This window comes from Sus scrofa, chromosome 12 (assembly GCF_000003025.6).
Source record: "Sus scrofa isolate TJ Tabasco breed Duroc chromosome 12, Sscrofa11.1, whole genome shotgun sequence".
Lineage (NCBI taxonomy): Eukaryota > Metazoa > Chordata > Mammalia > Artiodactyla > Suidae > Sus > Sus scrofa.
Window position 1 is genome coordinate 7,502,293 of NC_010454.4, and position 24,246 is coordinate 7,526,538.

The window sequence follows — 24,246 nt, forward strand, 5'->3', positions numbered from 1 at the left end:
ACTTCTAGCAAAAGTTGCAGTCAGGAGTTCTCATTGTGTCTTAGCAGGTTAAGGACCTGAGAGTCTCTGGGAGGATGCTGGTTCAATCCCTGGCCTCGCTCAGTGGGTTAAGGATCCAGTGTTACCATGAGCTGTGGTGTAGGTTGCAGATGTGGCTCAGATCTGGCGTTGCTGTGGTTGTGGTGTAGGCTAGTGGCTACAGCTCCAATTGGACCCCTAGCCTGGGAACCTCCATATGCCGCAGGTGTGGTCATAAAAAAAAAAAAAAAAAAAAAAAAAAAGTTGCCTGGCCAAATGCAGAGCAGTGGGCTGCCACTCTCCCCTTTGTCACCTCTCATAGGGGCACTCCTGCCCTGACTCTCAGAGCTCCCTGTCACCTTGGGCTTAGGCACCTGACGGACATGGTCATGACCACGATTGTCACCATGTGGCCACCAGGCCACTACTGGGCTGTGCAGATGCGGTTACAGGCCCCCGAGCAGAGAGCTCGGGACACCTTGAAGGGGTTACAGGAGACGTATGGGGAGACCCAGGTTCAGCCCTCTCTGACCACCAGCTGCAGCTCCCAGGCAGAAACTGCACTTTGCAGCCTTTGGGGCCCGAAAGCAAAAGAGTTAGGGGAGCCTTAGAAGCTCCCATCTGATGGGAGAAAAGCACTCGCCCAGGGGGATGGAGCAGGGAACCCCCCCTCCCCGTCCCTGCCCCACCCCAACCTGCAGAGAGCAAGCCCCACCCCCATTTCCAGATGAGCAAACCTAGGCTCAGTGTGGTTGAGGGGACTTGGCTCAGTCACAGCTAAGAAGCACCAGAGGCAGGATCTGAACCCTTGACCGCCTGAGTCCCAGCCTCACCACTTGCTGCTGCTTGAGGACAAGAAGAGAAAAATCAACATGAGGTCATGCTGAGTGGAAGGGGTTTCCCACTGGGGTCAGGGGTCCAGAAGAATCAGAAAGACACCCCTGGACCGCAGTAGTTTGTGTCCAGGAGTTCCCGCTGTGGTGCAGTGGGTTAAGGATCCAGCATTGTCTCTGTGGCGGTATGGGTTCGATCCCCAGCCTGGCACAGTGGGTTAAGGATCTGGTGTTGCCGCAGCAGGGGTGTAGGTTGCAGCTGCAGCTCAGATTTGATCCCTGGCCCAGCAACTTCCATATGCCATGGGTGTGGCTGAAAAACAAAATAAAATAGGAGTTCCCATTGTGGCTCAGTGGTTAATGAATCCGACTAGGAACCATGAGGTTAAAGGTTCGATCCCTGGCCTCGCTCAGCAGGTTGGGGATCCAGCATTGCTGTGACCTGTGGTGTAGGTCACAGACGCAGCTTGGATCCTGTGTTGCTGTGGCTGTGGTGTAGGCCGGCTGCTACAGCTCCGATTAGACCCCTAGCCTGGGAACCTCCATATGCCCAGGGAGCGGCCCTAGAAAAAAGGCAAAGACAAAAAATAAAATAAAATAAAATAAAATATAGAATAAAAAGTTAAGGGTCTTTAAAGAGAAAATAGTTTGTGTTCAAACAGCCATGCGAGTAGATGCTGCCCTCCTAGGATAAGTGCCATCTCACACCACCTGGCCAGCTAGACCCCATCATGCCTTTTTTCTTTGCTGTTGGCAGGGGCAAGCAAATGCAAACAGCCAGCTTCTGGGTTGTTTCCTAAGCCAGGCAATGACCCTTGTGGGGATGGGGTGAAAAAGGGTGGATTCTAGCCCCAGCCTAACTAGCTTAGGGCACTGGGCACCTGGGGGGTGGGGGGAGGGGCGTGCAGGTAGAGAAGGAAGTACGGCCCCCACCCCCCTGAAAAGGCGAACACAAGCCCCAAGACGCTTCAGAGCAGTTAGTCACAGGTCCAAGCAGGACACCCAGGTCCCTAAGGAGATGCTAGGGAGATGCAGCCAAGCCTCCAGAACTCCCTGCTCCAGTGCAATTGTGCAAATGTCTTTCCCCTGTGGGTCCCTGAGACAGGTCTATGGGGAGGGAAGGCATGTCTTGGGAGCCACATCCCAGGATGGGGAAACTGAGGCTCAGTCCAGGTCAAAGGACAGTCCAGGGTCCCACAGCCAGTACTTCTCCCTTCTCCTGCCCTAGGATGGAGCCATCAACCCACTCACAGACCCAGCCATGAACCCAGAGTTCAGATCCCCCTCATCTCTCCCGAGCTGTGTGACCCTGAGCAAGTTACTTACCTTCTCTGTGCCTTCGCTTCCTCGTGTGTATAAAGGAATGCTCACATGAGTGCCTACCTGGCCAGGCTGTCGCAGCGGGTCATCAGTCTGTGCACCCGGACCGTCATAAATGCCCAGCCCCAGGGAACACTCGAGTGTTGGAATAGGCTTTCTTCTCTGCCAGGCCAGCCAGGGGAGGCGTCCTGGAATAAACACTCATAACCTTTCTCATCCTGTCTGCCTTCAGCACCTCTGCTCTCAGGGGCTGGGCTAGGGGAGGCAAGTGATGCATAATTTAAGGAGGGGCTCCCTCTCAGGGACTCACTGTGCCCTTGCCCTTGCCCTGACCGCGGGCGCCTCCTTAAATCCTGCACCTGGCTCATGCGGGGGCATCCCTGTATCCCTGTCCTAGAGCTCCCCCAGGTTTGCGCCCAACAGACCACCTGCCTCTGTCTGTCCCTTCGTTTCACTTAACACAGTCACACAGATGCTCAGCCTTCTGGGGACCAGTGGGGTACGGCCGCTTCTCCAAACCCCATCTTCTCTCCTTGGCAGTTTCCGATTCCCAGGGCGGGAGGCTTTTGTCCTGAGGGTTCAAGCAGCCAGTTCCATGCTGACTGCTGCCCTTTGGGGCTTTTTCGGGGAGATCAGGCCAGGCATGCCCCACCCCTAGCTCCCATCCCCCTTCCCCAAAGGGACTGTGAACCGGGTTCTAATGAGAAATTAATAAGGCAGCTGTGCTAACAACGAATGATAATGGCAAAGTCGTTACAGAAGGATTCTTTACATGTTTTTAATTACAGCAATTAAGGGGAAGTCAATAAAACATCCGCCCCCTCCCCAGCTCCCTTCCTGGCCCCACCTCCAGTCTCTTCTTTTATTGAAGTCGCCATAAATTTCTGGCATGCAGCAAGCGGGCTGAACAGCTCAGAGGGCTGGGAGAGTGTTCTGAAGTCAGTATCCGGATCCTACGGGCGCCTCTATTTCTTCCTCATCTGAAGAACATCCCTGACCCGTATCCCAGCCCTCACCAGGTTGGTAGGCTCAGCCTGGGGAGCACCAGCCCCAGCAACAAACCCAACCACATGCCACAGGGCCAAGGGCCCCCGCCCCTCTGTGGGGGCCTGGCTTGCTCCCCGTTCTACCAGCCAGCTTGGCAGCCACCTGTACAAAAAGAGAGTCAAGGGCATCAAACCTGTTGTCACGTGGGGCTAGGATTGATGCCCCCAATGCCACCAGTGAGCCCATTTTTCTTAATTCTCAACCTGAGCGTATTATGTAGTGGAGATACGGAAGGAGGTGTGGCTGAGGTGGTGGAGCATCGGGGACCAGCGGGCACATTCTGAGATGCGTTTGGCAGTTTGGGTGTTACTCAGGACGCAGAGGAAGTCAAGGATGGTTGCGGGCAGAGGCATGATACTTACCGATTGGAGAGAGAGGCAACATTTTCACAAGATTTTCATTTTGTTTCATTTCATTGGAAACGGAACCACAATGATGTGCCATCCGATGCCCACCAGACTGGCAAATACCAGAGTCTGGCAACACCAGGTGTTAATGGAAACGCTTATCACTGGTAGGAGGGTGAATTGGCAAATCAATGAATTGGCAAATCTGTGCAAATTGGGACAACAGCTCAGCATTATCTCAAATGATTAACGTGCACCCAGCCTGCAAACAGGCAGTTCCACCTTTAGGCCCATCCTCTAGAGATTCCCTCAGCACATGAGCTAGAAAACCCACATGAGCCTGCTCTTAGCAGGGCAGCAAAACACTGATAACAAAGCCAGCCTGCAGCAGCACTGCACTATCTCTTTACACCATGGAAATGACTAAACTCAAAGCAAGGGAGATGGAGCTCCCCCCAAAAAGTGTTGCACACACACAAAAAAAAACAAATTGCAGTCAATGACATACAAAATAACCCAAAGGGCTTAGAGATTGACTAAATTAACCGTAAATTGTTGAAAGGTGCATCTACATATGGTGAAACAAGAAAGAAAGAAAGAAAAAGCAACGGCGTGATTGACGCAGCATTGGAGATGGCAATTACCTTTGGAGAGGGAGGGGATGCAAAGGGAGGGGTGTGGAGGGGAGGGGGACAAGATTTGTTAGTGTTCTATTCCTTAAACTGGTTAGTGGGTACATGAGTTTTCATTCTGTTCTTCTTTGAACTGTACATATAATTATATTTGCTCTTTTTAAGGCATGACATATTTCATAATTTTAAAAAAGTGTTTTTAAATAAATAAAAGCAGCAAATATATTTGGAAGTGGAAGGCAGACTTAACAAGACCTTTTGAGGTATAAAGACATCAAGGATCGTGTTTAGGCCACAGCCAGCGGTGCCCCAGGCCCACACTGCTCTGCTCTCGGGGCATTTGTAGGGAAAGTTGGATCAGCACTGCAGGACATAACGTGGCATGTTAACAAGCATGTACCTGGAAGAGGAGGTGTAGGAAATCAACCCTTATCTGTTTCTGCCTCAGTGGGCTTGAGTTTTCTTGGATCCCCAGCCCCATCATGTGTGGCCTTCCTTTCCTCTAGCATTGCGCCCATTGGTTAGCTCAGCGGACTCCCTCTCAGCAGCCCCTTTGCAGCTGTGGTTCAGCACAGATGTGCCTGAGCCCTGGGTCCCTGAGCAGACCCAGGAAGCCCTTTTGGCAAAGTGGAGTGGAGAGAATTGGGGGTCTGGAGGCTAAGAGCCACAGTGAGGGGAGATTGTGGGATGGAAAGGTGGATGAGAGCATCAGCTTCAAAACTTGGAGCAAGGCCAGCTGTGCCCTTCCTTTACCCATCCATCCCACCATATAGTCATACATATATACAGCTAGTTCTCCATCCCTCCATCCACGCATCCATCTCCCCACTCATCCAGCTGTACAGACAGGCATGCTTACAATCATCCATCCACCCATCCCTCTCTCTCTCTCCCTCTCTCCATTTGTCCATCCATGAATCCCTGCAGTCATCCAGCTGTTCATCCAACCATCCATTCATCTATTCATTCATCCATCTATCCACCTACTCATTATCTATCCATCCATCCATCTATTCACCCATCCATCCATCCATCCATCCATCTATTCATTCATATATCCATCTATCCATTCATCTATTCATCCATCCACCCATCCATCCATCCATTCATTCATCTGTCCATCCATCCACCTATTCATTCATCTATTCATCCATCCATTCAGCTATTCATCCACCCACCCATCCATCCATCCATCCACCTATTCATTCATCTATCCATCCATCCATCTATTCATTCACCTATCCATCCATCTATTCATTCATCCATCCATCTCTCCCTCCTTGCACTCATCCAGTTATCCATCCATCCATCCAATGAACAAACCCACAACCCTGCTCTATTGGCATTTTTAAATGTCCTCTAACTTGCCCTTTTCTCCTACCTCCTAGGCTTCCCACACTATCTTTCCTCTGCACTATCACCCCACATACCACAAACACACACAGCTAACACCTACCCTTTAATTATGTCTCCACTTTTAAAAAGCCCCACCCCACCTCCCAGTCTAAAATAGGTGCCCTTGATGCTGCCTCTCATAGGAAAACCCTGTTCCTTCTTCCTAACAGTTGTCACAATATATCACTGAATGTTTGTGGGTTGTATACCTGTCCTCCTAACCAGACATAAGCTCCATGGGGTCAGGAGCCAGGTCTTCTTCAGCAGCTACTACAGAGCCTACCTTGCCCACAGTAGGGACTCAACGAAGAGTCATTGCATGACGGTATTGGGTGGATGTAGAGAGAACCTACTGTGTGCAGAGTGGGGGTCCAGTGTCTTATAGGGATTTGCTCATGAATATAACTGAATACAACTGATTCTTGAGGCCTTTGGTGTAAGAGAAAGAGATAAAGAATGTGCATGAAGAATTTTAATGCAGGGGATGAGTCATGGAGGAGGCGAGGAGGAAATACAGAGGGAGGGCTGAGTTTGAATGCTGGCCTGCCCAGCCCTAACTGCTTACTTTGGATAAACCACTCTATCTCCATGAGCTTTCATTTCCTCACTGACGAAATGGAGCTAATAAAACCCGAGAGAGGAGAAAGAAACACGATTACCATGAAATTGCTTTAAATTGTTCAAATATATCTTCGGAGTTCTGTGAAAAGTTTTTTAAATAGATAAAATTATTATAAGAACGGAAATCAATGTGATTTATTGATGCAATTTTTTTATAGACAGAGCCAAGTAATAGAAATTAGTAAACAACTAAAAAATGCGTATTTATGAAAGTTGAGCTTGTTTGTGTTCTTACGCAGATGAAATAAGACGGTGGGTAAAGTCCACCTAGAAGAAAACCTGATGTAGGGTCAGTGCTGGAACAGGTCTTTGTTCTTTGTCTGCTTGGGTGGCATAGGGTAATCTTTGTTGGAGAGGTTGCTGTTTAAACTGTGAAAAATGTATAGGATTCCCATATTTTAATACTACAAATATTATATATAGTTTTTAGCACTTTAATATATTCTTCCTGTTTCTATGACTACATAACAAATTATCCCCAAACATAATGGCATACCACAGTCATTTATTATGTTCACAGATTCTCTGAGCCTGGAAGGAGCATGGCGGGATGGAGCTTGTCTCTGCTCTTTGAGGACTGAGGACTCAGCCAGAAGATTTAAAGGCTGGGGGCTGAAATTATCTGAGGGCACACCTGTACATTCACATGTCCAGGGCTGATGCTGGCTGTCCTCTGGGACCTCAGTTCCTCTCCACATGAGCTGTTCCTGGTTCTTTGTGGGCTAGATTGAGCTTCCTCACAAAATGGCGGCAGGAGTCCCAACAAGCGTGTCTGGAGAGAGGGAGCCAGGTGGAAGCCATATCCTTTTGATAACCTAGCCTTGAAAGGCACATGGCATTCCTTCCAGCATATTCTACTGGTATAGTCACAAATCCCCCAGATTCAAGGGGAGGGGCATAGCTCCCACCTCTCAGTGGGAGGCGTGTCAGTCACACGGCTGAAAAGCATACTGAATGGGAAATAAATAGTGATGCAGCCATTGTTGTGGATACAGCCTAATACATACATGTATTATCTCATTCAATCCTGACTTTAACCTATGAGGGAGACCCTCTTCTTCGCTCCATGTTACAGAAGAGGAAGTTTCCTGGTGGTGCAGCGGGTTAAGGATCTGGTGTTGCTGCAGCTGTGGTGCAGGTCACAGCTGAGGCATGGGTTTGATCCCTGGCCTAGGAATTTCCACATGCCACGGGTGTGGTAAGAAAGAAAGAAAGGGAGGAAGGAAGGAAGGAAAGAACACTCAAGACAGCAGGAGGCCAGGTGGCATAGGATGCAGCCCCCGTGGTCCAGGAGGAAACAGGTGGGCAACAGCCAGCCAGTTTCAGTGGTCTGACCCTTACTGCACATGGGGTTTCTGACGGGAAGCCCACACCCTGTACCAGTGGAATCAGAAGTTCGGGGGTGAGACCCAGCATTAGCAGTTTTTAACTCTGGACGTGACACTCACTGACACACAGCCAAGTTTGAGGGCAAACCGCTTCTCACACTCAGAGATAGACACGCTTCACTGGGAGTCTTGTTAAAATGCAGATTCTAATTCAGTAGGTCTGTGGGGTGGGGTGGTGCGGTGCCGAGACTCTGCATTTCTGACAGGTGCCCAGGTAGTGCCTAGGGCACTGGTCCATGGACCACTCTTTGAGTAGCAAGGATGTACATTAATTTTCAGGAGTCGTGGTCGTTAGTACAAATGCCACTTCCCACACCACACCCATCTCCAAGCCGCCGCTGTTAGAATCAGAGCCCTCCCTGATCCCAGCAGGCCGGTGGGCATCCAGAACTTTCCTGCCTGCATCTCTGCTGCTCTCTGCTCCTCTCCAGGCTGACGGAACATCAGAGCTGGGACCAGTGCTGCCCTCTCTCTGCCAGGGGGGTGGCCATGCTTTTCAAAGAGCAACGTGATGTTTCTGTTCCCACATCCGAGCAGCCTCGCATGCTCCCCCAAGGCACGGCAGGAAGGCAGGTCCGCACCCTCTCCAGGGAGACCCCCTCCCCTCCCAACAAGCGCCCCGGATACGGGCCTCCAGAGATGCCCTTCGCCTCACACCCAAATCCCTGCCACACTGCAGGGCAGAGGAGAAGGGACAGCTCTGCCTGCCTCTGGACGCCGAGGTTTGAGTTCACATCCTGCCTCCGCTCCTTCCCAGCCACATGCCTGTGGACAAGTCAACCATTTTTTCCCATCATCAACTGTTTGAAATAATGACCAGTGCCCCCTGGTTGTTGGATGAATCAATTGATTCATGGATAGTAATGGCTCTCGGAGTTCCCACTGTGGCTCAATGGGTTAAGAACCCAACTAGTATCCATGAGGGTGTGGGTTCGATCCCTGGCCTCAGTCAGTGGGTTGGGGATCTGGTGTTGCTGTGAGCTCTGGTATAGGTCACAAACGCAGCTCAGATCCCGTGTTGCTGTGGCTGTGGTATAGGCTGGCGGCTACAGCTCCGATTCAACCCCTGGCCTGGGACCTCCATATGCCACAGGTGTGACCCTAAAAAGAAAAGAAAAAAATGGCTCTCGACACCCAAAGCACAAAGCAGGGCATGTCCCAGTGATGGGCCGGGTGATGGGGTCACGTGGCACCCTGAGCCTGGCTGGTCATCCCAGCTGCCCCACAACTTCCTTCCACGGCCACCACTCCCAGTCCAGGAGCTGGGCAGTCCCAGCAGCTGACCTCCGGCCCCTGACCCGTATGTGTGCTCTTCCCTCCTGCAGACATGGGGAGCTTTGAGGAGGGCGAGAAGCACCAGAGCGTCTCACACGGAGAAGCCGCTGTCATCCACGCCCCACGCATCGCCAGCTTCCCCAGACCGCAGGTGACCTGGTTCCGGGATGGCCGCAAGATCCCGCCCAGCAGCCGCATGTGAGTACCCTGCCCTGGTGCAGGGGGAGGCGGGGGGCGGATGGAAGGGAGGGGGTGCTGGCCCTGGGAGGGGAAATGTGGGGTCACATAGAGCCCCCCCAAGCTGCAGACAGAGGGCCTTTCCGCAGAAGCCTCCTTCCTTCTTCCGGGATGGAGCGGGGGGGGGGGGGGGGTCAGTGAGGGGGGCGGTCCCAGGTGATGAAGTTGGGTTTACGAGGGCCTTTCTGGGAATGTGCGTGCTGAGTCTTGGAACCGTGACAGCTCGGCAGCCTTCCTGGGAAATCCCAGGGCGTCCGCTCCACTCTCAGCTGGAGAAGAATTCTGCCTCTCAGAGCACTTCAGAAACCCGCACAGACAGGGGCTCCAGCTCCGTCACTGTGGTTACATGCACAGGGTGCAGGCCGGCCAGGACAGGGCATGCCAGGGCACGCGGGCGGGCGCGGGCATCTCCCCGGCAGGATGGGTGTTTCCGCCGCTCGCTGCGGCTGGGTGTCTGCTGCCATGCACGGGCTGTGTGTGTTTTGGCTGCAGGGAGGTGAGACAGGGGAGGCCCAGCAGCGAGAGGAACACACAGCCCTTTCAGCACGAACAAGGACCCCTCTGTGTGGTCCAGGCAGGGGCTGTGGCAGCCTGGGCTTGTGGGCAGAGTGAGGAAACAGCACCTCCTCCGAGGACAAGGGGCACAGGCCGGCCCTCCTGATACCCTGGGAGAGCCTGATCCCTGGGGAGAGCCCACCCTGGCTTTCTGACTCTCACTTTCCCCTCCTCCCAGAAGTGAAGGACTGCTCTTGTCTTGGTGTCCTTGGGCCACGGGTCCACTGTGGGTGGGGCCGCCCTGGTCTCTGGAAGAAGCGGGAGCCAAGGTGGCAGTTCTTGCCTCAGGAGAACATAAGGTCCAGCAAGAACAGCATCATTGTCATAACATGATGATATCTTAGCAACAACCTGCTAAGCGCCTATTGAGTGCCTGCTGTATTCTCGGGCCTCCGCATCGCCCTCTCCCCCAGGACCGACACACACCACCGAGGGAGAGATGCTCTGTCTCCTTCCCTTTTCGATCCCCAGTACCCATTCAAGAAATCATTGAATCATGAATGACCCTCCCAGCAACCTGGGGAGGCAGCTGGGTTTTATCCCCATTTTACAGCTGGCAAAGTAGAGCCTCCACCCCCACCCCCCAAAGTTTAACCACTTTGCCACGTCTCATGCAGCTGAGTCCAGGCTTGCCGACTCCAGCATCAGGTCCTAAATTCTGTCTTCTGTGGAATCATGTGCGAACAGGTCCAAAGACATGGGAACTAGAAAGGATAAAGTGGTTGCACTTTTGGAGAATCCGTGCCAGTGTAGTGACTCACAACCTGGCTACCCTGCTGCAATCATTTGGGACAATTTCAAAGCTATTGATCATGAGATTCTACCCTTCACACATTCTGATTTCATTGAAATGGGATATACCCAGGCATGGGAGCTGTTTAAAACTTCCCCGTGCATGTATCACTCAATCGCATTGCCATACAGCAGAATTATCACGATCGTGTAAATCAATTCTACTTCAGTAAAACTTTTTTTTACAAAAAATGAAAAAATAAACACTCCCCAGTGTTGCCAACATGCAGCCCAATTGAGAACCACAGTCCTTGAATGTATCTGTTACCTATAGACACAGTGCTGCGTAACAAATGGTCCCAGTGACCTGATGCAATAAGCCTTTATTTATCAATCTGTTTGTCAGTCTGTGAATTGGCAGATTGGTGAGCTCAGCCTGGCTCCTCAGGTGGTTGGAGTTGGCTGATTAGAGGGTCTGGGTAACTCCACTCTGGTCCATGTGTCTCAGCCTCCAGCCAGCAAACCCTAGCATCATCTCCTGGTAATTACAGAGAAGCAAAACACAGACTTTTCAAGCTTCTGCTAACATCTCATTGGTCAAAGCAAGCCACATGTAGAACTCAGACTCAGGTTTTTTGGCAGAGGGTGTGGTACAATGTCCTTTATTGATGGTACATGACAAGGTAGGGTTCCTTAAGCCCCTCCCCTTTTTGGGGTCTTGGGTGGAACTCTGGAGGTCGGGAGTTTCTCAGTGTGTTGGGGGATCAAGCTGAGGCAGTGACAAACGGGAGGTGGGGAAAGGAGTTCCCTGGTGGTCTAGTGGCTAAGGACTCAGCATTGTCACTGCAGTGGCTTGGGTTAAATTCCTGGCCCGGGAACTTTCACATGCCATGGGCACAGACAAAAAAAAAAAAAAAAAATTAAAAAATAAAGAGGAAGCAGGGAAATTAACTCTGCCCTTGAGTGAGAGGACTGCAAATTCATTTGGCAAAGGCGCTGCTAGAGAGCAGGTGACAACTGGAGGCCCCCCAGGTTCACAGGTGGACTCGTGCTGTGTGGGTTGGAGCAGGCTCTCTTAAGCCTAATGAAGGTGCAATCAAACCAGCCAAGCGTGGTTAACCATTAACACAGAGACTGAAGTTGAGGAGTTCCTGTTGTGGCTCAACAGTAACGAATCCAACTAGTATCCATGAGGATGTGGGTTTAATCCCTGGCCTCGCTCAGCGGGTCAAGGATTCGGCATTGCCGTGAGCTGTGGTGCAGGTCTCAGATGCAGCTTGGATCCCGAGTTGCAGTGGCCATGGTGTAGGCCAGCAGCTACAGCTCTGATCCGACCTTAGCCTGGGAATTCCATGTGCCGCAGGAGCAGCTCTGCCAGACAGTGCTGGCACAGGTAGGTGAGTCCCCGCCCCTCCGAACTCCCTTTTCTGGGTTACCTCACGCGTCCTGGTGTAGCAGTGATGGGACCTGCAAGCCAGTCGCTTGCAAGTGGCTGCCGGGGATACTGTGTTGAGGATTCTGAGCCCTCGCTCAGACGCAGGGGGTGGCAGGGGGAAGAGCAGGGGACTAGATGAGCAATGTGGGCTGTGGCTGCTGGAGGGCCATGTGGGCGTCTGTCTACTCCGTTTGCTGCGGGAGATGAAGCCCTTTCTCCAGCCTGACTCCCATCAACCCTTTCCTAACAGCCTCCCACTTCCTTCTGTTGTTCCTGGCCTCTGGCCTCTGCCCTCAGCCCCCTTCCATCCCCCACAGCCTCTGGCACCCCGACAGGGCCATCTCGGCGTGCACACACGCACACACGCACATGCACACAAGCACGTGTGTGCTTTCTGGTCCCGCCCGCCCCCTTCCCGCTCTCCTAGCAAATGCAGGCTAGAACTCGGTGGGGATTTTATCTCAGCAATTACAGCAGATTAATATTCGTAACCCAGAGGAGAGGTCCCCGGAAACAAATTCTCCCGTATCTGTTTGCCGGAGATACGCATCTGACAAGCGCTATCAGCCAGTGAGGAGCGCGGGGTGCCAAAGACGGGCGCTATCTACAGAGGACCGCGCGGACTCCCGGGGCAGAAGTGATTAGCAACCTCGCTCTCTCCTTGATACTCATCATTGAAAAGGAGACAAGGACCCTAAAAAGACGCATGCTGGGGGCTTTGGGCAGGTTCTGTGGTGATTTATTTTAGCCTTAATTACATGATCAAATGGGCCCCCATGGAGCCGAGAAGAAAGGGCTTCCTAGGAGTAGTGGATGCAAGTGGGTGGGAGCTGGGCCAATCAGAGAAGCAGGAAAGACCCAGGAAATTGAAACAGAGGAGTATGACTTAAAATTATAACCCAGTCCTCAGTTCCCATTGTGGCTCATTGCATTAAGAACCTGATGCTGTGACTATAAGCATGCGGGTTCCATCCCTAGCCTCACTCAGTGGGTTAAGGATCCGGCATTGCTGGATCCTACGCAGTGTAGGTGGAAGATGCGTCTCAGATCAGGCATCGTTGTGGCTGTGGCATATGATGGTGGCTGCAGCTCCTATTGGACCCCTAGCCGGGGAACCTCCGTATGCTGCAGGTGTAGCCATAAAAAGAAAAAAAAAAATTTTTAAATATGTAATGCAGCCTTGGAGTTCCCGTTGTGGCTCAGCAGAAACAAATCTAAGATCCATGAGGACGGAGGTTCGATCCCTCGCTCAGTGGGTTAATGATCCGGCGTTGCCCTGTGCTGTGGTATAAGTTGCAGACAAAGCTCGGATCCTGTGTTTCTGTGGCTGTGGCATAGGCTAGCGGCTACAGCTCTGACTCGACCCCTAGCCTGGGACCTTCCATACGCCCTCCATGGGTGCAAAATATATATATATATATATATATATATATATATATATATATATATACACACACATACACCTAAAAAGCAAATATATAAAACACAGTCCTACTTGAGATAGAGCCCTAACGTCCACACCCTGCCTGCAAGAATTCCGGCAGCTTCCTTCGCTGTGGGACCTCTGGATGCAGCAGGCCGGAAGCCCTCCTGTGTGCCACAGTCAGTTTTGTGCACCCTGGAATTGAGGGGCAGGCTTGGTCTAGAACCATCTTTCAATGGGATGCTCGTCCTGCGGGAAACTGCTAGCCCAGAGACCTTCCTTAGCCTCCTGCTGAGGACAGAGGGAACGTGGGTCAAAAGGCCACTAGCACGTCCCCAGCTCTCTGCCTCCTGTTCTCCACATTCAGAATTCGATCCCAGGCCCTGGGGGTCCTGGACACAGTGCTTTCCTGTAGCGCCAGTCAAGGCCATGCCAGCTACATGACTGAGACTTCCAAATCCCAGGACTTAGCACCAGAGCAGTTTATTCCTTGCCAACTGAAAATCCCACAGTGGACTCAGGATGGGAGGGTGCCCTCCTCCACAGTCACTCGGGGGTCCTGGCTGGCGGGGGCTCCGCGCTCGTCCACGCTGGGATTCCAGCAGCCTGGCTGGTCCAAGCCCAGAAGTGGGGCACACCCTCCATGTCCCCCTGAGTCAGCCAGCTCTCACCTGGATGCAAGGGGGCTGGGCTGGGTGGCCCCTGACTTCCCCGCAGCTTCCGTTCTCAGTGGAAGGGGACCCCAAAACGGAGGAGGATGGCCACCATCCCTGCCACCTCCACAGGCCATCCCCCAGGACGGGATCAGCCCACATTTTGGACCCGACAAATCTTCATTGCGTGGGCTGTCCTGAGCACGCGGGGGGCGGTGGGGGGGTGGCTTACCAGCATCCCTGACCTCTGTCTGCTAGTGACTAGTGCAACCTGACGGCTGGGATAAGCAGAACCTCTTCAGACATTGTCTCACGTCCCCTGGAGGGTGAAGCCAGCCCTGACTGAGAGCCACTAAGAAGGATGGATCATAATAGGACAAATTTAGGCGAAAGAGAGAGTGGAAGTGGGGGAGAGTCTTCATGGTTAAAGAGAGAAGGAATCGGAGGTGGGAGCCTTCTTCTCCGGGGGCCAAAATGGGGGGTTCAGGACAGGCAGGTAAACTGGAGAGCGGGACCAGGCCATGCCCCCCAGCCAATGACCTCATTCAGCCTGCTCCTACCGCACCAGGGCAGCGGCTGCGGAAGCTGGAGCCCAAGGGGTCCACATGCACCCCGGCTCATCATTAGCCCTGACCTTGGACGGTGGGCCGGGAGGGGGCTGGGGTAGAGGGAGGGGGCAGCCTCAGACCAGATGGGGACTCACAGGAGCAGCCACAGGAATCGAATCCCTCAGCCTCAGGGCTGGAAGGGATCTGCACGCACATCTGCTTCCACCCCTTACACGGGTGAGAAGACTGAGGCCAGCCGTAGGGAAGCCGTGTGCTCCTGTCCTGGCCTGAGCCCAGCCTCCCTCCCCCTTCCCCCAGCCCTCACCCACCCCCACAATCTACACTAAAGGACCAGGGCCCCTGCGGGAGACTCCCACGTGAGGAAATGGTCACCATCCCTGTCCCATAGTGTCCACTTTAAAATATTTCGGTCTGGCTCTGTCCCAACGCCCATCGCCTCATTAGCTGGAGGTTAAAAGAGCTCCCGGGGGCTGGGGGAGGGGGATGGCATCATTAGGGTACTCGGCCGGCCTCGGGGCAGGAGGCTTTGTCTTCCTACTTCCTGGAGCCCAGCAGGCAGGGTGACACTTGGCACTCGAACCCCCAAAACCAGAAGAAGGGGGGACCCCGGCGCAGCCTGCAGGAGCGACTAGGCTGTTTAAACATCGTGGGGATGTTTATTTGAGAGCCTGTTTAAAACTCTGTACCATTCACCTAATGGGAAAATTTGAAAAGAATTCAACTGGATTTGTCCTTGTTAAACTTACATTAAGGATGTTTAACAGCTGTCTCGAGTGCATCCCATTAAGATCCTGGGATAGACTTGACAAACGAGTGGTTTTGTTTGTCCTCAGGAGGGGTGGGGTGGAAGGAGGTGCGGGGCAGGGTCGCAGGCATGGTGCTCTGGCACCCACGGCAGCGGGGGGCCCCCAGCTCCCCACTTGAACAAGCCCTTTGCCCTGCCTGCAGACCAGGTCGCTGAGGGGCTACCAGATGGGATTCCAGCAGCGGGAACCAGCTTGGGAGCAAACTGCCCATTTGTGGACCACTCCGTGGCCCGGCCAGCATCCTTTTTCTCTCTCAACCAGCCCAGCCCATCCCACTTTCACAGACCAGCTTCCAGGAGAAAGAATCAGAAACCCCAAGAAGGGGGCTGTGGGGGGTGGGACCCCAGAAGTCTGTGTGGCAGGCAACCTGTGGCCTTGGAATCAACCTAAACGGCTTCAGGAGTAGGTTCAGCCGTGATTCCGGAACCGTCCTGCTCATTTCTTAATAAAATATGTTCGGTCATTCATTCATTGACTCACTCATTCATTCCAGTGAGTGACTTTCTTTAGTGCTGGATGCTCCTGGTACAGAGGGTCGCCCTGCCATCCATGCTGCAGCACAGAAAGGGTAGAATTCGGAGCTCTGGCCCCTAGCCCAGGCCTGGGGTGGGGGGCAGGGAAGCATCCCGTGGACGGTCTCAGACCCCTGGACGTTGCTGTCTTTGGGTCGGGTCCCCAGCGCTGGCAGCATATTGGGACTCTGCAAACTCAGCATGGCCGGAGTATAGGCTGTAAGTGGATCCGGGAGGCAGGCTGGAGGAGGGGGTCCTGGGGGCACCCGGCATCTGGTCCCTGCTCCCATCCCTGGATGCTCAGAGCCGCTCAGCCCCTCAGAGGAGTCCCTTTCCTCTTCCCAGAGCCATCACCCTGGAGAACACCCTCGTCATCCTGTCAACCGTGGCTCCCGACGCGGGCCGCTACTACGTGCAGGCGGTTAATGACAAGAACGGCGATAACAAGACCAGCCAGCCCATCACTCTCGCCGTGGAGAGTAAGTAAGCGGCAGGACCTGGGACCCGTGGCGGAGCGCGTCATTAAATCTCGGGAATGGGGCTCTGGGGGGTCATTGCGAAGATGGAGTGGCGGGGTGGCGGGGGGAGGCTGCGGGAGGGCAGGGAAGAGCTGACTTGAGGAGGAGGAGACCCAACTGGGGGTGGGAGTGGGAGGCGGAGGCCAGGAGGGGGCTGGATTCTGCACCCCATTCCCCTGACGAGTCTGCGATCCAATCAGGAGAGGAGATGCTTAGCTTGGCTGTGAGCTGGGCCCCTGGAGGCCTGGGGAGGGCGTGGAACATCGGAGAAGGCGTGTGCAGCAGAGGGTTACGGCCGCCCTTGCGGCTCAGGTGCTGATGGAGAGAGCCCGCCAGGAGACGGGAGGCTCATTTTTACAGAAATAGACTACCCGCCTCTATGCAGCTGGCACCTAAAAAGCACCACGTTGACTTGGAGCCAAGCCACCCTCGCTGATGGGAACACAGGCTCTCACCTCAAAGTGCCCCTGTGCCCATCCCCAGAGACCACCTGGCCCCCTGGAGGGGGAGGCGAAGCTCTCCCCGGTGGCAGAGCCCAGGGAGGAGCAGATTTAAAGGGGGACTCCTTGAGTTTCCTGGCCGAGAAGTATTTCTCCATCCAAGACCGCAGGCAGGCTCCTGACCCTGGCTGCTTCTCCCCACCCGGGCCGGCCCCCCCTCCACGTGCCATCCCAGGGATAGAGAGGTGGGTGTGGGAGGAGGCCACAGCTTCCGGAAGCAGCCGAGCAGCCACACAGCCTGGGGGAGCCAGATGTTCTAATCCCTCCACATCTGCACAACTGCTGCTCCAAAGCCAGCCTCATTTGCCACCCATGGTCCCGCTGGGACTCCCCTGCCAGTGGCAAGATAAGGGTGCCGGCCAGCATGGGACCTCCTGTGTCCTTCCTCAGATCCCAGCCTGTCCTTCCAGAAAGCCCCGAACATTCCCCAGCCCAGACCCTGCCCATTCCTGGGCCCTCTGGGCACCAGCAGAAGCCCTCCCACGACCTCAGTTATGGCTCCTGTCTGCCAAGAAAGAGACCTGGATGCAGGGAGACGGGTTCCAGGCTGGATACTGAGCTCTGGGGTCACGGGTGTAACCTCTGACGTTGACCGGTCTCAGTCTAGTGCAGGCAACCTGGAGCCCAGCCCGTGACCGGGGGCGCTGTTGTATCTCTAAGAAAAGGAATATAACTGTCAGAGGGAGATGTTTCGCCCCCTGTGTTTTCCAGGGATCAGAGCACCTGGGGTCTAAGAGAATCAAATTGTTTGGCAGGAGGGATGCTCACGCTCTGAGTCAAGGCCAGGCGTCTTCCTGGGTAACTCAGTCGATCCTGAGACCAAGGTTGGAGCCACCTGCTCTAGGCCCCTCATCCAGCACCCAACGTCCTCCTGGCCGACAGGAGGCGGTGTGATCACTCTGTGCTCCATGTCACCCCGCCCCCGAGCCCTCTGGCTGGTCCCACAGAGGCAGGCAGGGTCCATTAGGACCCCAGTGTCTGCTCCAGCCTCCCCACACGTCGTCTGTTTCTCTCCCATCTCCCTTGTCTCCTGCTCTCACGCAGGGAACAAGACTGGTTTGAGAGCAGAATTAGCTGGTTTTCAGCTAATTTCTCCTCCCACGAGTGACTGCACTTCGAATCCCTGTTCCTGTCACTGACACAAATCCCGCAGCTGCCTGCCTGCCAGCCAGTACACTAAAAGGGATTGTCACTTGTCCCACCACCGGTTGCATCCACCCTCCTGTCTCACCCCAGCCTCACCCCTCCCCTCTGACCCCCTCATCCCGCCTCTGCTCAGCAAAGCTCAGCTGCTCAGCAACACCCGTGCTCTTTGGAAGCCAAAACAGCGAGCAAAGCTCAGTGGCCCCTGCCCAGGTGTCACCCAGGTGACCTCACACAGACTGTCACAGCTCTTAAAAAGTCCGACCCTGGGGGGTGGTCCCAGAGATCGGAGCTGCACTGTCCAGTAAAATGATAATGATAATGTGAGCCACAGACACGGTGAAATTGGCCAGGAGCCTTGCTTTTTAAGAAAGAAAAAGAAACATGTGAAATTAATTTGATCACATTTTGTTTAATGCAACATATCCAAAATATTACCGGTTTCACACACAATCCATATAGAAAATATTAATGAGATACTTTACACTGGGCTTTTTTTTTTCCTACTAAGTCTGAAATCCGTGTGTATTTTATACTTAGAGCTCATTTCAATTTGAATGCTGAATTTTCACCTGAAATACGTGATCTGTATTTAGAATTCAGAAAATTTACAGCTGGAAAGGTGGCCTTGTGTGCCCAAGTTGTTCTGCACATTTTTAAAAGTGTTCTAATAACTGATTTGGGGATCAGCTTTCAATTAAATGTAAATTAGATAAAATTAAGTCCCATGCAATCGAAGGGACACCAGTCACATTTCAGGAGCGTAGAGCCACCTGTGGTTCTCTGGCCCCCCTGTGTTAGACAGGGCAGGTCGGCCCTGGGCTCGTGGGCAGCTGGAAGCCTGCCCAGCAGAGGGGAGCAGCTCGCCTCCCTGCCCTGCCACCCGCTTGACCTGCGACCCAGTCACGTGGTCCCCAAGCCACAGTTTCATCTGTGATGTGATGCTGATGGCAAAGCTGAGCTGGGAGGATTCAGTGAGGTGACTCGGGGAGACTGGATCACAGTGGGTGTCCCCCATTGCACTGTTATCAAAATCATCCTGGGGCAGCGGGCCCCAACTTTGCCCCAGTATGGGGAGCCCCTAAGCTTCCTCCCACCCCAGGGCCCCATCAACCATCCTGAGCTCAGGTGGAAGATGCGAGTCCTCCTTGCTCTGTTTTTGTTTTTTTTTTTTCTTTTTCTGTCTTTTCAGGGCCGCGCCCATGGCATATGGAAGTTCCCAGGCTAGGGGTTGAATTGGAGCTGCAGCTGCCAGCCTACGCCACGGCCACAGCAGCGGAGGATCCAAGCTGTGTCTGCGACCTACACCACAGCTCACAGCAACACCAGATCCTTAACCCACTGACAGGGATGGAACCCTTGTCTTCACGGATACTAGTCGGGTTCGTTACCACCGAGCCACAACGGGAACTCCCTCCTTGCTCTGGTTTGCATGTAATGGTTCCACTTGACCTTTGGGGCCCTGTTCACCCCACTGTCTGATGGGGGGCAAATGAGGCAGGTGTCTTCCATCCCGTGCCTGAGCACGGCCAGGGGTCCCCTCACCCTAGCCAGCCATCCGGAGACCCGGAGCCGGCAGCATCCTCCGTAGCAGAGAGCACCTGACGGAAGGTGTGTCCTGCTGCTGAGGGCGGGCCGTGCCCAAGCTGTCCCTCTCTGCCTTCACTACCCAGGAGGCTCCCTTCCCATCGCTCCCATGTGCCAGGCATTGTCTGGACACTTCGCTGTTGGATCATTACAGCAGTCCCTCGAGGCAGGCCATCAGCACCCCCACAGGTACAGACGAGAAAGCTGAAGGAGCAGAGGCCAAAGAGGTGACACATTTACTTCCCAGTGACCTTGGCTAATGATGCACAAACCCGAGAACGGGAGTGGGTGCCCCTGGCTGCAACTCGCATCATTAACCGCTCCCCAAATGTCCCAGAGGGAAGCAGAGCTCCCTTTTGGCTGCCGGCCACTGGGAGAGCCCTGCTGTCTGCTTTCTTCGACTCCGCTCGGGAAGTCATCCGCCCGCCCAGTCCTCAGCTCTGGGTCCTGGCCGCCACTGCCAGCTCCTTGCCCTCTCCCCTTCCCCCGTCACTGGCGACCTCCTGGTTGCGAATCCTCTTCCTCCATCCGGGTTCTCCTTGACTGCTCAGGAAGTTCAGCTCCGTTGACACTCCCCCCTCCCCGGCCCCGGGCACCCCTGTTGTATCTGAGCTTCCAGAACACTCCATGTCTCACACTGTTCTGTCCCCTGCTTCCTTCTTCCCTGCAGTGAACAAGCCCACGCCTGGTTCTTGGCCCTTTGTCCCTCCCACCCCCAACCCTGGTCCCCAGGCTCCCCCTGGTCCCACCATCCTGTTCTCGCTGGGCCCCTCGCCGCCCGGCCCTCCTGCCCCACGTTCCTAAACAGCCCTCCTGAGCATCTTTGTTCCGGCATCTCAAACCCAGGGAGACGAAAATCCCAATCCATCCCTCTTCTTTGCAAATCAGTTCCTCTCAGGCTTACCTTTCCTCTGTCAAGGGGGCCCCCTCTCCAGGCACTTGTCCTCGTGGCTGTCAGCCCTCTGTTCCCAGGTGCCCCCCTAGGGCCAACTTCCAGCCCACAGCCCAGCTTGCCAATACTCTCACCTGGCCCCGATCTAACCTCTCCCAGTCCAATCTGCCTTGACTCCCCCTTCCCAGGGTGGAAAATGGGTTTCACCTCATTGGCTTGCTCTGATCCATTCTTGGCACTGTGTTAAGAAGGATTCTGAGGACACATCTGGGCTCAGCCAGGAAAAGCACAGTAACCAATCAGGAAAGGGCAGCATGTGGGCCAGGATCTCCTCTGGGACCACACCCCCCACCATCCATCCTAGTGCTCTAGGGGCCCCTCCGCATTGCGGCCGTATTTATCTCCAGCTCCCCTCATTTTCCTCTGTCATTCATGCAGTGAAGTTCTGGAATGTTCTTCTTCCTTCTGGCTTCTCTGAGCTCCATGCGCATTCCCCCATCTCCTGGGAGTCTCCAGGGAGCGCTTGAGGCTTTGCTTGATCTCTCGTAGCAGCTAACATGTAGGTCCTCTTTCCCTGGGTCAAGAGCCGCCTGAGGTCTGCAGCCTCACCTCCTGGTAGCCTCTGGCTCCATCAGTTGGTCCTGGCTGGGCTGCGGGTGGGAAGAAGAAGCAAGGAAATTCCCCCCACCTTCCACAAGCACAGGCAGGCAAGTCCTCAGAGGAGGGACTGTCATCTGTGGAGCTCCTACTATGTGCCCAGTACTCTGTTTCACCCGGGACCAGCTTAGCCGCACCCCGACAGGACCCTCCTTCCAAGCACCCACCACATACATCTTTAATCTCTTGAACATCTAAGCACAGATCTGGCTTATTCCCCAACTGTGCTTGCCATGAGGACAGACCCCTGCCCATCCTGCTCAGTGGGGACTCCCGGCACTCAGCCTGGCACATACTGAGTCCTTGCCCAGAAAAGACATGACACGTCAGGGGCTAAACCCACACCACCCTAAGAGATGGTGATTTTTTTACCCCCATTTTGCAGCTGAGAAAACTGAGACTCAGGAGGTAAATTGGCCAGCTGGAGTCATGCCCAGGACGCCTGGGGCAGAAGGAGCTTTGGAACCAGGGCTTCCTGACCCTGAGGTCCTCCCTCGCTGAATCCAGGGCCCCTCCCCTCAAGCCCTGCCAGCTGCCACCTGGACCTGGGCAGGGCTCCTGGGTCCCCGGTGGGTGTCAATTTCCTCTGCCCCCCCCCATTCCCTCCCAAAGCCAGCAAGCTAGCCCTGAGGTCCGGGGCAACCCTCGTATTTTTAAACTCCGAGGGCTCTGTTTATCCATCTACGCCGTGGGGCTCTAACTGTCTGTCTCCTCCTCGTGCCCCATTAATCTGGGCCGCAGTACCTGCGCACCCCGGCATGTAATAAACAACGTGGAGCACACTTTTATGGATTCAGCTATATCAGCAGCTTTCAATCCGATCGCTCTTTATGGCACCTACATGAGGCTTTTATATTGTTGCAATTATTTTGCTTTATATGCTCCCTTCCCCCCCCCATTTTACTTTTTACATTTTTTTCCCATTCTACCTGGGCCTTTCCCAGCGAGGCTTGGAGGGGAGGCAGGAAAACCTTTCCTGGGGCTGCCAGGGTGGCCCAGGGCAGCCGTGGGGCTGCAGCCTGACTTCCCCATAAAGGATGTCCTCTTGCTGTTGCCCCAAGGCTGTGCATGTCACCGTGGCCTGCCACCTCCAGAACTTCCTGGAAAGGCGCCAACTGGATGGATCTGTCAGGAGAGAAAAAGTCCTTGGCGCTTGTATTTTTAGGAGCCGCGGGGCAGGTGTACAGAGACTATTGGAGTTTCTGCCAATATTGGGTCTGCACTGACCCACAAAGATAAGAACCTGGCCACTTCTTAAAGGACTCAAAAAATGAAAAAGGAAACGCTGGTTGAGGGTATTGTTTTGCTTTATAAAACCCACTCGTGCTAAGTGCTCTTTCCTTCTAACTGCTGACCCTGGAAGTTAAACAATAACAGCTTTAATCCCACCCTTCATTCCCCTAATATATTTGAGCACCTACTCTGTGCCGTGTGACATGTTTCGGGAAGTGGCAGTGAGCAGAACTGGCTTCGCTCAGGCTGCTGTGACAGAACACTACAGACTGTAGGGCTTAAAGGCAGGCATTTACTTCTCACGGTTCTGGGGGTCCAAGATCAAGGTACCAACGCGGTGGGTTTTGGCCGAAGGCCTTCTTCCTGGTCTGCAGATGGTCGCCTTCTGGTTATGGCCTCACATGGCCGAGAGAGAGAGAGAGAGAGAGAGAGAGAGAGAGGGAGAGAGGGAGAGAGAGAGAGAGCAGAGCAGTGGGGTGGAGTCTCGTCCTCATCTTCTCAGGGCACTAACCCAGTTGGATTAGGGCCCCATCCTTATGACCTCATTTAACCCATTACCTCTCGAAGACCCCATCCCAAGTTCACAGCAGGGGTTAGGGCTTCAACAGACAAAAAGGCATTCAGTCCAAAGCAAAGACAAATGAGATTCCTGCCTCGGAACCGGAACCGTATTTATTCCTAAGGCTGCCTTCACGAAGGACCACAGGCTGGGTGGCCTATTGCAACAGAAGTTTATTCTCTCAGCTCAGGAGGCTGGAAGTCTGAACCCCCAGTGCCAGCAGGCCCGAGTTTTCTCTGGGGAGGGTCTTTCCTGCCTCTCCAAGCCTCCGGGGTTGCTGGCAGTCCTTGGTGTTCTTGGCTTGTAATTCATCACCGCAGTCTCTGCTTCCACCTTCACCTGGCCCTTCTCCCCCGTGTGACTCTGTCTGAAGATCCCCCGTCTTATAAGGACACCTCATAAGGGCCTCAGCTGAACTTGATTACACTTGCAAAGACCCAACTTCCAAATAAGGTGACATTCACAACTGCCATGGACATGAACTTGGGGGACAGGATTCAAGCCAGTACAGGGAGTTTGCATTCGGCTGGAAGAGGTGGCAAATGAAGAAGAAAGCCAGCAAGATGAGAGCAGGTGGAGAGAAGGATCTGGGAGGCAAAATACCAGGACAGAGGCATGAGGAGGAGGGCGTGGCTGCATTACAGGAGGAGTGGGGAGGCCTCGGAGGTCTCCAGTGGGCTCCCTAGGGACACTGTGGAGGAGGAGGGGTGGGAGGGTTCCTGGGATCAGTGTCTGAGGTTCAGCTCTGGGGCTGCTTGGGTGGCTGCCCCATGGCCCCCTGCCCCCCCACATGAGGTCAGAGGTCTCCCAGGGCAGCCCCCCAGTACGGGCCGGACACAGATGGGATTTCCGGCCTCTGTTCCCAGCTAACACCTGCCCTCTCCCCAGATGTTGGGGGCCCTGCAGACCCCATTGCTCCAACCATCATCATTCCTCCCAAGAACACCAGCGTGGTGGCCGGGACCTCGGAGGTGACCATGGAGTGTGTGGCCAATGCCAGGTGGGTATCCCACCCCACCCCCACTTTACTCCAGCAGGGGCTCCGGACCTGTGGGCGCCGGAAGACCAGTCGAAATTCAGAAAAGTCCCCAAGTGGCCCACGAGGACCCATGAGAGCCGATGAGGTATTGCGCCTGGAGGAGGGAAGACGAGCTGTCAGAGGCTGTCCCCTGTGGCCAGGCCTGCTCGTTCTCTGCGGCCCAAGAGGAGAGACTGGGCCTCAAGTGGGAGTTACGGGGCAGAGATCCCAGCCCGGGATATTTGGGGCAGGCCAGGGATCCGCTCCCTTCCAACATGCTGAGCAGCCTAGAGATGGGCGGCTGGCCTCGGCCAGCCCTGCCCTCCCTGCATGCAAGTACG

The 24,246-nt window shown here is 54.3% G+C and overlaps 1 protein-coding gene across 1 annotated transcript in view; it reads left to right on the plus strand.

Annotated features, from left to right (window-relative positions):
- SDK2 (sidekick cell adhesion molecule 2) overlaps positions 1-24,246 on the plus strand; it is a 285,180-nt gene that overhangs the window by 170,241 nt on the left and 90,693 nt on the right. Inside the window, 3 exon segments of the mRNA XM_021066690.1 lie at positions 8,927-9,074; positions 16,144-16,277; positions 23,776-23,887. Coding sequence (XP_020922349.1) covers positions 8,927-9,074; positions 16,144-16,277; positions 23,776-23,887 — 394 coding nt within the window.